At 35.9% G+C, this 14,139-nt stretch overlaps 1 protein-coding gene across 1 annotated transcript in view; it reads right to left on the bottom strand.

Moving 5' to 3' along the window:
* The window catches only part of TYR (tyrosinase), a 79,892-nt gene extending 68,822 nt beyond the window's left edge, over positions 1-11,070 (bottom strand). Inside the window, exons 1-2 of the mRNA XM_012753461.2 lie at positions 10,173-11,070; positions 3,807-4,023 (exon numbers count right to left, since the gene is read on the bottom strand). Coding sequence (XP_012608915.2) covers positions 3,807-4,023; positions 10,173-10,991 — 1,036 coding nt within the window. The 5' untranslated portion in view covers positions 10,992-11,070. The remainder of the gene's footprint in view (positions 1-3,806; positions 4,024-10,172) is intronic.
* Between the last annotated feature and the right edge of the window lie 3,069 nt (positions 11,071-14,139).

The raw sequence follows: 14,139 nt of genomic DNA, 5'->3' as shown, positions 1-14,139 counted from the left end.
TAAACTGTGAAAACAGGGCACAGTGGGTAGTTATAGATTTGCACAAGAGAAGATTCCTCTTGAAACCTAATACCTCAGACTCCACAGAGACCCCTATTTTAATCAAAGACCACCTTTTATAATGCAGATTATTTTTCTTTGCTTTATCTAGGAATGTGAGGTCTCTATTATGCAATTCAAAAATTGCATATCTTTACTCTTTAATTCACCATTGAAATCTAAGAAGTTGAGGCTACATAAATAAGTGCAGGGGATGAAAACACCACAATTCCTTCATCCTAGGAATGACTGTGAGAATTTGTTCCATGGGAAGTACATTACACACCTTTTATAAGGCCTAAAAGTAAAAAGGGCAGCAATAACTGCAAGGTTCAATCAAAAGTGACAAGTCATCCCATACCCTATCCAGGTTGTAAGATAATATGTGTCTCTTCAGTGAACAAAATTTGCTCCCAGATCTTGGCCTTGAATGTTCTTCCCGATGAAAAGAATCATTGCTTTTTGAAGATATGGCTAATTCTAGACCTGGAACATTGTAGGTGCAAGATAAGTCTAGAGTAACTTGTTACACTAGACAGAAAGTGCTTAAAAATGATGCATATATAAAACAGGAACACAAGAACCAGCTTGAAGTTATACTTATGGACAAATTCTGGGACAATTGAGCATAAAGATAATTAAGCACATTGAATTAGATACCATTGAAAAAATAGCCTTTATTCTATGCCATTAATGGATGGATGGATGGATAGATAGATAGATAGATGGAATGGAGAATTTTTTGCCAACAATAGAATCTTGAATGTTGTCTAATAAATGTAAAAGGAGTGTTGAAGTTGGAAACTCATAATTTTGTAACCATCAGTGGCTGCTAACTGCAGGAGAAAATTGTGATGAGAGGAAGGATATTTGCACAATTTTGAAAAATGTCTCTATGTAGACAGTATGTTACTTGGAAAGGGGAAAAAATAATACAGTGGGAAAATTGGACCATGTCTGGAGCAGGTGATCAAAATTAAGCACCAGTGTGAGACATATGGTCATCATGTCCTCCAGATGTGATATCCTCTTAGAAAGATACAAGATCGCCTCTGCAGAATTCTGGCTAAGAATGCATTGCCTGGATCCAGTCACTAGGAAATATCGGACAAACTCAAAAAGAGGAACATGCTATTAAAAACTGAGGGAGAGGGACTGCATTCTCTAGAACTGTCAATCTCATAAAGAGATATACACACACACAAAGGCTATGGAAACATTTCAGATTGAAGAAGGCTATAGAACCATGACAACTAAGTGCTACTTGACCTTAGACTGGCTCCTATTCTGGGGAGGAAAAACATAATAAAGGATATTATTAGGTCTATTGAAAAAACCAAAATATAAACAGATTAGATAAAAGCATTATATAAATACAGAATTTACTAAAGTTGAAAGTTGTTATGTGGTTATAGAAGAGGCCATTCTTATTCTTAGGAAATATACACTGAAATATTCAGGAGTAAAAAGTTATGATCTATGCAACTTAACCTCAAATGGTTCAGACTTGGGGGGGAGAGACAAACAGGATAAAGTATAAACAGTAAGAGAACTTGGGTAAAGGTTATATACACAATTTTTGTACTACTTTTATTTTTGTAACATTTCTGTAATCTTAAAATTGTTTCTAAATAAAAATTTAAAGAAAATATATTAAAAATATGTCCTTGATCAGGAAAAGTGCTTGTTGGTAGCTTAGATCAATGGTTTCCAACATTTTTCCAACATGCCATGGAGTTTATACAGCATGCATAGACAAGCTAACTTATGGGTTAGATGCAGTCAGAAGGACCCTAGTTATTATTTATGTATTCAGTTATCCAATACTTATTGAACACTTGCTATGTGTCAGATAATGTGCTATAATGCCTCTTCTCTGATTCTCAAGAAAGTGTACCAGAGTGTGCGAATGATAAATTATTGGAAAAAATAAATTCACAGACATAAATTATTAGCAGTAGCAAATTCTTTGCAATAAATCTGATGTTTCCTACCTCCCTGTGTGTGTTAGAACTTTATTTGAAAACCACTGGCTCAGTTGACACATCTTAAGCCACTTTTCTTGTTTGACTTGAGGTCCTAGAGAAGTGAGATTCCCCTGTCTTATTTCTTTTAACCAGCCCATGTTCTTTAATAATAAAGTATATACTTTTTTGCTCATGACTGAAAACTCTGCCTGAAAAACCTGCAAAGTACTGCAGTTGCTTTACAGATGAAGCCCTGCTTTACAAGGTCACTAATGTTAGCATTTGGAGTACTGCTATTAATCCCTGCAGAGTCCAATAGGACACCAATTCTCCCAGATGGCCACTGCCAAATTATGTTTCTTAGTCTTTGCATATTGGCTCTGAGAATTCCTGGTGCTATGCATTGCCTTCTTATATTATATTGAAAGACCAAATTGAAATTGTCCACTTTTAAAAAACTCTCAAATCATTCTGGGTAATTACAATGCAATGGAAAGAAACTGGACTTTGGTACTTGACAAATCTAGATGTAGATTAGTTCTGCTGCTTATTCAATGACCAATTATAATCGAATTACTTAATATCTCTAATTCTGTTTCCTCTCTTCAAAGTGAAAATAATAATGAAATCTTCTTGGGATATAGTTTAAGAATTAAGTGAGATAATGGCATACAAAGTGTTTGGCACAATGCCTTGCACATAGTGATTATTTTAAAATGTTAATCATTAATATTTCTGTATAAGGATAAACATAATTTCTATTTTAGTAGCTGGCAAACAGAATTATTCTTCAGGATGGGACTCTCATTGCTTAACTTGCTTCTGGGTATAAGACCTGGAGATTAAGGTTTGAAATGAAACAGAGAAATGAATGAGACAGTAAAACTGCTCTGTATAGTAGATCAAGAAAAGTTAGGGTGTAAAACAACAAAAAGAAAAAAAAATTAAGGCAAAAAGGATTACAAAAGAGAGAAAGGTTTGTCTGCATGGTAGACTGCCAAAGGACTTTTAGGAGGCAGGATGTCCAAAGTTAAATTTTGAGTTGTCTGCTTTGTCACAAATTAGCTCCCTAGGCCTTCCAAACCTCCTGTTAAATTTGTGACTTGAGTGACTTTTTTGTTTCTGTGCTGTTTTGGTTGTTGTGAGTTTATTTCCCCAGTGAAAATTGAGGTGAATGGGATGGGTTTCATGACTGAGGCAGCTCAGAGCAGAGAAAAATGAACAGATGTTGAACGGAAGATGCAAGCAACATTGAGAAATTTGTAGGAAAAATAACCAGGGGTTAGAAAAGACTGTGAGAAGGAATCTCTGATGAATCACAGAAATCTTGAGGGATAATAGGATGACCTGACATACGAGTTGTGTCCTTATTATAGTTAAAAGAATGGACTTGTTTCACACACTAAAATTTAGGAAAAACTATGGGTCCACAATCCTATATCTATAATTTTACAATACAAAAAGCTCTGAAAATGGAATTATTCTGTTTTGCACCAATATTCTCCTAGTGGAAAAAAACTTGACTTTATTCACCATTGGGCTCTCTATTGTCTCTACTTATTCCCATGGTGGGCATATTTGTACATTTCTCTGAAGTATTAGTAACGTGTTGGATTATGATGTGCTGCCCAGAGTCTGCTAGGATTATTGTCAATATAGATATACACAACATATATCCTTACTCAACTCAGAAAATTCTGGATTTCCAAACACCTCTGGGCCCAGGATTTTGGATAAGAAACTGTAAACACGAATTTAGAAAAAATAATAATAATAACTGAGTGAAAATAAAGAGATTACCTTCCAGTGTGTTTCTAAAGCTGAAATTGGCAGTTTTATCCATGGAACCAGATTCATACTGGGTCAAACTCAGGCAAAATTCCACATCAGCTGAAGAGGGGAGCCTTGGGGTCCTGGCTTTGTCATGGTTTCCAGGATTGCGCAGTAACGGTCCCTCTTGAGTTCCATTGCATAAAGCCTGACGGCTGTTGTATTCCTCCAGTTGGCTACAGATAATCTGTACAAAACACATTCATGTTAAAGAGATTGTCACCACCTCTGAGTCAAGAGGAGAGGTAGAAAGGTTGGAATTTCTGATTAACATCTTTAGATTTCTAATTATTATATTAATACAGTTATACATTGTTTAAAGACAGGGATATGTTCTGAGAAATGCATTGTTAGACAATTTTGTCATTGTGCAAACATCATAGTGTACTTACAAACACGTAGAAAGATGGCTGCTACTGTGTTAGACAAGAAAATCTTAGAGAAGCTACTTTTAATTTTTGGTCACTAAGAAATGATTTAAGAATTGAACCATTGCATGCTAGAAAAAAAAAACGGTCTTTAGGTTCAAATAGATGCAGCCTACAATTCTGGCTCATTTACTTAGTAGCAATGTGACAATGAATATATTTTTTAGACTTGGTAAGTCTCAATTTCTTTAACTGTACTATGATACATGAAAAAAAAAAGTTCAACAAATAGTTCCTGACTCAAAAGTTTTCAGTTCCTAGTTTTCCGTTTACTTCAAGACATTCCTTAATCTTTTTATTCTTATCTAATTGAGAACTAGAACTGTTGGTTGACTTCTCTTAAGGTCATATGATGTTTGGAGTCAGAACCAGAGCACTAAAACACAATCTCCCGATTCCAAAGATATACCTTGGAATCTACATTTATTACCACCTATTAATGGCGTAGGAGTGGTTGAATCAAACTAACCCAACTTTTGTGCTGAATTTGATATGTTGGATGCCTTTATAATTTTGATTAGCTAGACACCACAGCAGGTATGTAGAAAATTATTTTCATTCCTCTTTGAATAATAAACCTTCTCAGGGTATTTTCAAAAGATCCTGCTGCCTAAAAGACTCCTACAGCAGACTCAGTTAAATTAGAGAGGCTTGAATGAAACTATTTTTGCTGAAATGCCAACTGCCAAGTGACTAAGTGTTCAGATGACTAGAGGTATTAGCAACAAGGAAGAAATCTACCCTGGTTCCAGAAATAATTTGAAAATTTTAACTCCAAACCATTGTCTTTATATTTGACATGGAAGAGGAGGCAGAGAATGAGAAATTGTTAACATGTGGTTATGATTATGAAGACTGTAGCCAGAAAAATATAGTTTTAAATATTGACCCTATTAGCTATGTGACTTTGGGCAAGTTACTTAAGTTCTGAGTATTAAGTTTTCCATGTATAAATTGGGATTATAACAATTTATCAAAGATCAAATAATGTAACATATGTAAAGCATTTAATAGTTCCAGGTGTAGTGTTTAAAAATGACTACTATAATTATTACTGAATACAAGACCATTGGACAGCCACCAAATCATTTTTAATCCCAGGTCTATAATACTGTTCAAATATTTATTATTATAATTACTAACTTTGATATATCATTTAAAAATACAGTAATTCTTTCCACACATGAAACTCAAACATATGTCAGACACTAAACAAGTCATTTTGCAGGAACAAAGTTCATTGAATTCCTTCACAGAACGTTTTAAGGTATATTATTCTAATTTTAGAGGAAAAAAGTCTCAGAATAGTTAAGCATTTTGCTTAGGGTCTTGTGACTAAGTTACAAAAGTCCATTAAAATTTATACTGATGTGACTCAAAATTCATGATAATGTATACCCTTTTTTCCTACATTATTTTGCTTTTATTCTATTTAGTCCTCACATTAACAGAAAAAAGAAACTTATATGATAACTACACTTCATTTTTTTTCTCTTGAGAAAAGCCAAAGATCAAAGATTTAAAAAACTTGTCCAATGTCATCTGGTAAGTGGCAGAGGTAGAATTTGAGCCCAGGTCTTCTAACAACAACTTTTTTTTTTTTTTTTTTTTTTCTATTTCAACACAAGTGAGCTTATAACATAAGCTACGGGAAAAAAAAATCAAGTGCCCCAAGTCAAAGAATAAAAAGGGAGCTAGAAAGAAGAAACAGATGAATCTATACATTTTCTCTTAAGTTTAAAGAAATAGTAATAAAGTGTCAGCTATTAAAAGCTTTCAGAAGCAAAGATTCTGTTATGGCATTAGAGGTTTATCTGGGAAAAATGTAAACCATATGACATTCCACAGAATCTTTTTCATAAAGAAAAAAGAGAAGCTGTTATTTCACTGAGCTGTTGTCATGGTTACCCAAAACCCATGACTTTCTGCTGAAATGTGATTTTTTTTTCTTCTCACAGTTTGCTTCCCTGTGATGTGCTTTTCAGCTGATGAGTGAATTCCCTGACCATAATTTGCTCATGTCTATCAGCTGGGAAATGTTTTTTACTCTTTCTTTTGATACATCATGACAGCTATTCCTGATATCCCTTTTCTTTTAATGACTAGCTTATCTGTTGGTTGTATGACATGGATCTAATTGGGTTGAGCATAGGTATTTTGTACTTAAATGTTATTAAGCAACCTCCACCTCCAAAAATAATGGACTATTTTAATTGATGACAAACATGGCCTCTACTTCAAAAGTTTTTGTCAACAAATAAATGAACAAACAGAAGACACTAACTGTGAATGTAAGCTTTCTCAGAAAGCTAACATTAACTGTCTGACTTCATCTTATAAAGTGTATCTTATTTGATAGAAAACTCTGCCAAATAAATATTCTTAATCTCATTTAAATAACAGCTATGTTGTAACTTGCTTGATCTTCTTTCTTGTATTCTTCCTTTTTTTCTTGAATGCACAAGATGTCTTATCCCTGAATTTGAGTAAGTGGCTGCTATTGACATTGTTGTGTCCTCGGCATTGGGGAAAATGCCATGCATTAAAAAGTATCATCTAAGGTCCTAGAAATCCACCCATGCAGAGTTTAATTTTTAATCTATGTTAGCACTGGAGCTAACATTTCTCTGCTGTCAAATTTTGTTCAATTCAGCACGTATTTATAGAGTTTGTTTCATGTATATATTATGGTCTGGGTTCTGTGGATCCAGTAATATTTAGAAATGATCTCTACCTAGGAGTGCCTAACAATCTGGTGTACACAGACAAATTTAAAAACCATAATATGTACTAAAAATTATATATTCTATGCTATAAATCTGTAAAAAATGTAATTATGGCACCAAGGGAGAGGGTCAAATTCTACCTGAATGAGGTAGGTAGATCCATAGAAGTCTAATAGAATACTTTCATTATGACTAAGTGAAAAGGACTATGTCTCTGTGTCTGTTCATATTGTCTGGGGCAGATGAAGTTTAAGGGAGTCACAATGACTACATGCCAAATTACATATCCATAAATCAGTGGTTTGTTCCACCCCTTCTGAGCCTAAATGGATACTTATAAACAGGGAACAACATGGTTGAAGTAAATAGCTTGGAGTCAGAGCCACTTGGTTTTTGTCCTCAGATGGGTGACTTTGGACAAATCATTCTACCATTTTTAGGCCTCTGTATCTTTTATAAAATGCGGGCACTGTACTAGATACCATTGACGCTCTCTCTGCTCAGTTGATAAATATTATCAAATCTCTAAAATCTCCATTTTTGCGTCAGCTGAAAAGATATCTGAAACCAATTTAAAAAAATGAAGGCTTTGTATGAGAGGAGCTATCAGCCTAGCTAATTTGGAAGGTATTAATGAACTTAGTCTGGAAGCTATTCAAATTTCATCTCACACAAAATTGTCTAGTTCTTAATTTGAGTGTTCAATCCAGGCAAAAGCATTCAAGTTAATGGTGTGTTTATTACAGGATTTGTGTTTTTGTAAAGTGAAAGTAAAGAGAAACCAAAACAATCTCCATAATCATTAAACCAGTGACTCTTAGCTCTGGCTGCATATTAGAATCACATGAGGAAGTTTTATTGTAAAAATACAGATGCCTGCACTTCACAGCAAACCACCTGAACCTGAATTTCTGGCAAGAAGTTGGTGGGAGAAAATATAAATGACTAAAATGTAAATGAAATAAAAACCAACTTTAAAAAAATAAAAACATAACTTAGGTGGGCGGAGCTTCTGCAAGTGTTTTGTTTTTTAAAAGGTTTTTAAATAGCTCCCTAGGTGATTTTCATACTGAAAACCGCTGAATTAAATCAAGATAAGCAACTGATCTTAATTTTTGTTGGACTCTGTAACCAGAGAGGCTGTGTGAAGACATGGAAACAGCCCCAATGGGGCTGAGTTTGACTGTCACCTCTGCCGCTGATTATCCCTTGACACTACGGAGACACAGTAGGTGGACCCCAAATGTTCACCTTTAAATGTTCTCCTTCCTTGTTTAAATTGTGGTTTGCTTTTTTTCCCCCTAAGTGATCTTGTCCTTCACTCCATATCCTAATTTTATTTTAACAACATGGAACAAGGTTGTAGTTAATATTGTAACAATTTCAATCTGTGCTTACACACTAGACCCAAAAATTTTCTTTAGAAACTAATGAAATTGGCCACAATCATAAGAAGAAGAAGAAAAAGAAAGAAAGAAAATCCACTTAATAATCAATAAATTATTATAAAAAAGCAACACAAATATAATTCTGGGTATCATCTGGGTAGCATACACCTCATATAATTAAATATTAATTTGTATCTATCCATTAAGCTTCAGTTTGATTGTTGTAATTTTTTCCCTGGTCATTTAGATAATCCTCCAGCGTTTCTGGGTCAAGTGAAGCTACATAGTTAAGGAAAGCCTTAAAACCGACTGAAAATCCTACATCCAAGCTTGGCAGTGTTTTCAGCAGTAACAGAGGATGTGAGAGCTAGGTGAGAGTTTTGCACTTTATAGATTAACGTGGGAGGTCTTAAGGCTTATTGAAATAGACTTTTTTCAAGTAAAGTTTTTCTAGCCTTTCCTGCACAAATATACTCCTTACTCTTGGTAAATAGCTTACATTCATGACACCAGAAATTACACAGTGGCCATTTCCCAACGAGCTTCAATAGGCTACATTTGGAAGGTATGTGAACTTGGGAGGGCGCGGCACCTATATTTCAGAACTGCAGAGTATGAGGCATCAAGTGCACTATTCTTCCCATCCCAGTTGAATATTGGGCTTAGTTTCATAAAGCATTGCTAGCCAAAAGTGCTGCATTAGAGATTTTCAGAAAACAGGCATAAAAGCATTCCTATGGTTTTACAATGACAAATAATTAAACACGTAATTCTTTGCTTACACTTTGTCTCTAATTCATAATGAAAAATTCAGAATAGGAGAAATAGGATTTTAATTTCAAAGTATCAACCCCTTATATTGTATCTAAAGTTTGCAAGTATTTAGGAAGAAAGCTAATTTCTTCTTCAGCTTCATGAAAAAGTGAGACAGAATGGGCGAGATCCTTTAGCTAAAGACATAACAGCAGTCATGTCCTTGGAAATAGCAGAGAGCAGTTATGCAGCCAGGATATCCAAAAACAAATATTTTTGCTGCTTACCACCTGTGTGATCTTATGCAAGTTATTCCATACCTTTATACCTTTAAAATGGGGAAAGGTTAATAAGCATCTTAAATGAATTAATGCACAAAAACACTTGCAGTAGGGCTCACACATGCTACATGCTCAATGAATATTAGCTGTTTTCATTTACCTATTTGAACTTCAGGATTCTCAAATGTTAAAAAATGAATATCTAATCCGATAAGTATTCCCCAAACTTTTTTGATGACAATAATCACCATAGACATTTAGTAAATTATGCCTTCTCAGGACCCCTCTGATGGGTCTGGAATAGGAGTAGGAATTTGCATTTTTAATTTGTATACCGCATTAGTTTTATTCTGAATAATAATTTTATTACTCAGAAACACTGGCCTAGATCATTTGTTTATTTAATCATCTGAATATGCATTCATTCATTCATTCATTCATTCATTTATTCATTCACAAATATGTAAGGAAGGATTGCCATTTGCTAGGGACCATACTAGGTGCTGTGAAATACAGTGATGAATCAAGTACCCTTTGTTCATTGCAGCTTAGAAACCTAGTAGAGGAAATTAGACAAATATAGTCACACAGATATCTAAAGTGTGCTATAAAGGAAAATTAGGTACACTGAAAGCTCTTAACAAGGTATCTTTTCTATGCTAGGTGAGGCAAGCCTGGAGGGAAATTTATAATGACCAGCCTGAAGAAATGATTGCTAAGGTCCTTTCTGCTCTGACACTGTATGTCCAGTGCATCTTACCTGCCAAGAGGAGAAGAATGATGCTGGGTTGAGTAAGTTAGGGTTTGCTGGGTGGTGACCTCCCATGTACTCATCTGTGCAAATGTCACAGTTTTCTGCATCCCGCCAATCCCAATATGGAATAGTGAAGTTCTCATCCCCTGTCAGCTTCTGTATTTCTTGTTCCCACAGCAACAAAAGCAGTCTATGCCATGGCAGAAAACCTGGTGCTTCATGGGCAAAATCAATGTCTCTCCAGATTGCAGACCCTCCGAGCAGTGTGTCCCTTGACACATAATAATGCATCCAGACAAAGAGGTCATAAACACTGATGTCATTAAACATGGGTGTCGATCCATTATTCATCTGGCCATAGGTGCCTGTGGGGATGACATAGTCTAGGCTGATAGTATGCTTCGCTAAATTGAGGTAGGCAAGAAATTTGTCCTTCTCTGAGATACTCAAATCAAAGATGTTTCTTCTCACCAAGAGTTTTCTTTCTGTGCAGTTTGGTCCCGAAAAGCCAAACTTGCAATTTCCACAGTTGAATCCCATGAAGTTGCCGGAGCACTGGCAGGTCCTATTATAAAAGACGGAGGGCCAAGACTCCCGGTCATCCACCCCTGTGAAGGGGAATTGAGGCCCAGATGGTGCATTGGACAGAAGGATGTCCTGACAGGAACCCCGGCCTGAGAGCTGGCCACAGGGACTCCCATCACCCCTCCATGGTGGGCAGCATTCCTTCCCCATCAGGTTCTTGGAAGAGGCACAGGCTCGAGGGAAATGGCCAGTGGAGATTTGAAAACTCCACAGCAGGCAGTATAAAACAGCCAGGAGCATTCTTCCTCCAGCCCACACAAGATCTACTTGAGCTGGTTAATCAGAGCCACAGACTTCTCTTTCCAGTTATCCCTACAGTGACTATCACATGTCTTGGCTAAGACCTATATAATACCACTTCCACCTCCAGCGTCAAGCACATCAGCCTTTATCTTAAGCTTTCATCTTCTGAAAAGCACATGACTAACTTTTCTTTGGAGTTGGCAAGGATCCCACTAGTGGGATAGGCCTATGTTAAAGTGAGACACACTATTCATCATTAACAGTTTAATTCTTACTGTTAGAATATTAACAATAAAGTTAATAATAATAATGCATGACCTAAGCAAACCCAGTTAATCGACTATAAAATTGATGATAATTTGAATTCACAAATGAGAAGCAATGTCAGGAATAGAACTTCTCTTATTAAGAAAGGTGAGGAAGTGCTAGAGATTATGGATAAAAAATGGATATTTCTCAAAGATCATAAATAGGCTACAACATTTGTAGAACTAATTTTGCAGACAGATTTTTTTCACAGCCCAGAGATTTTTCCTTATACCTGATTACATTTGTTTATATTGTATACAAAGTATCAGAAAAAAATTGTTCTGATACTTTGATTATCTTGATGCATTTTCTGATTATTCCCAGGGATAGACTACTTTAATATCTGGGTGATGTGCTTCATTGTAGGGAGATTCCACTTCAAAGATCTCTCTCTTTCTCTCTAATGCTATGGCCATATCATTTCACCTATAAATTCTAGAAATTAGGAATTTATTTGAAATTTTGTTTGCAATGTGACTCATGCAAAGGAATTCTCAGTTTAGTGAGTAAATGAATAGGAGTAATATATTTATTCAACAAATATGTTCTGCTCATCTCAATTCTTTCAGAAGTTCTTTCTCTGTGCATATAGTGAGCTAGCGAAATTGAAATGCATGGCTAAAAGTATAATTTTAACCACTTATGTTAGTTTTCAAATTAGTAACACAGATAATAAGCGCATCAAACTTTTTCCAGAAGGAATACATTTGTGAACTGAGGATATTGGGAAGTATTGCCTAATTTTGGATAATGGTATGTGAGTGTTATCAAGGGAATGCGCCAGAGTAACATCTCAGAGGTGGGCATAAGCTGGAAAGACAAATGACAATAGAGTCCACCCCTTGAGGCAAGGGAAATGGGTAGAGATGGGAACTGTGTTTCATCTCCCTGAGTTGAAGCATTAGATTCAGATAAGCTTCCCACACTATGGAAAATTAAACTTGGGACCAATCCATGGAGGGGATTAAAGACCTACTCAGTAGCTTAGACTAAGATGAGCCTTTTTGTGAGCTGAAGAGTGACAAAATGAGAATCACATCCAAATTGTCCCTCTGAGGTTTCCTTCCTTATCCTGCTCCACACCTAAAGCTGGGTAGTCCCCTGAATTTAAAGAACAAGGCAAAGAAAGTGAAACCTTTGAAGAAATCATCAGTGTTTGGACCCTTCACTGAGAGGTTCTAGGGAAAGCCATCACTATGCTAGTGATACTGAAATGTCAGACTGCTCTGCTTCCTCCTCTTTTTACTAGAGTTTGTCTCATTATTTAGAAAAACATCAAGTCTCCTCTATACAACTTTTTTTGAGACTCAGAGCAGCCTTTGCAGGTAGTAGCCTTTGCAGTGTGTGTGTGAAGAGGAAGAGAAGTTTCCATGGAAATGCTGGCTCTGGCTGGGATCAGGAAGTCATCACATGATCTCCACAAGGAAGCTTAATCTTTTCTCTCTCCTTTTGGAGCCACAAAGAGGATTAACACAGGGCTTCTTGTCTTTGAGGAGTCTTGGTTCTGTATTACTTGTAACCACATGTGGCCTTTTATAATTCCTTTCCATCTACTTGCAGACAGAATTCAACTTTTCATGTTCAATTTAATTAAGAATTTTGCTTTACACTTGTTCCCCTATCAGGCTTCCTAGTGAAATAACGTAGAAAGTCTCCATCATGCTCTCTAAGGGCTTTTGTGTTTGCTTTCCCAAGTCTATTTTTCATAATCTTCAGCACCTGCTTAGAGGAATAACTAAAATGTACTTTGTCCTATTAATTTCTTTTACATAGTTGGTTTCTTTAAATTGACAGACTTTATTCCTCTCAATATAGGCCACTATCTCCTTTGGCCCACATGTGTAGTGTGGTCTTATTGCCAGTCCTGGGGTCCTAAATATTAAACGCCATTTAGACCTGGTCCTCCCTAACTCTAGGTATCCATTCTTTATGTGTCTCCAGGTTATAGGATTTGAAATGCCCCATCCTGTTTTGGGAGATTATTATATGACCTCACATGGAGTTAATGTAATACTCTGTTGACTAGAATTAGGGGATCAGTAAATGCTCTGCAAATATATACTGAGAATCAGCTATCAGGCATAGCCTGAGAGATGGGGATGGTGCAATAATCATAACAGAGAATTTTCCACCATCATGAAGGATATAATCTATTAAAATAATATTTTAATTTTAGTAATTTTTAATAATATTTATCTCATCATCTTATGGGGGTACAAATATTGTTAAGGTTACATATATTGCCCTTGCCACCCCTTCTTTCCACTGAGTCAAAGCTTCTAGCCAATAATCTTTTTTGTAATCTTTTTAAGTTGCTATAAAAGAAAAGTAGAGAGTTCTTAGGGAAGATGGCAGTGCCTATCTAATCTCATGAGGAATAATCAAGGAAGGATTTGGGGGAGAAAGGATATTTCAAGTGATATGTTAGGGATTAGAAGAAGTCTGCTTGGTGATGAGGAGAACAGTGGGAGTGTGAGCTTTTCAGGTAGAGAGAAAGTCATATCAAAGGGTCCAAAGTGGAAGTAACGTGGTATATTCAAGGATCCCAGGGACAGGTAGGGGTCTATAGCCCTAAAGTGGTAGAGATGTGATATAAGTATTATATGAGGGTATATATATGGACCTAATCATATCCATAAAAAGTTTGAAGCAGAGTTTTGATGTTATCATACATGAATTCAAAACATTTCACTGAAGCTACTGAGATGAGAACAGATGTAGGATGGGAGCTAGACTAAATGTAGATATAACAGTTAAAAGATATTGGAGTAATTAAACCAGGCAAAAAATGATGTTGCCTGGACCAGAGTGATGATCCCCAAAATGGGCATAAGCA

The sequence above is a fragment of the Microcebus murinus genome, chromosome 4, assembly GCF_040939455.1.
Source record: "Microcebus murinus isolate Inina chromosome 4, M.murinus_Inina_mat1.0, whole genome shotgun sequence".
Taxonomy (NCBI): domain Eukaryota; kingdom Metazoa; phylum Chordata; class Mammalia; order Primates; family Cheirogaleidae; genus Microcebus; species Microcebus murinus.
Note: the sequence above shows the minus strand (reverse complement) of the source record. Positions and strands in the feature narration are given on the sequence as shown.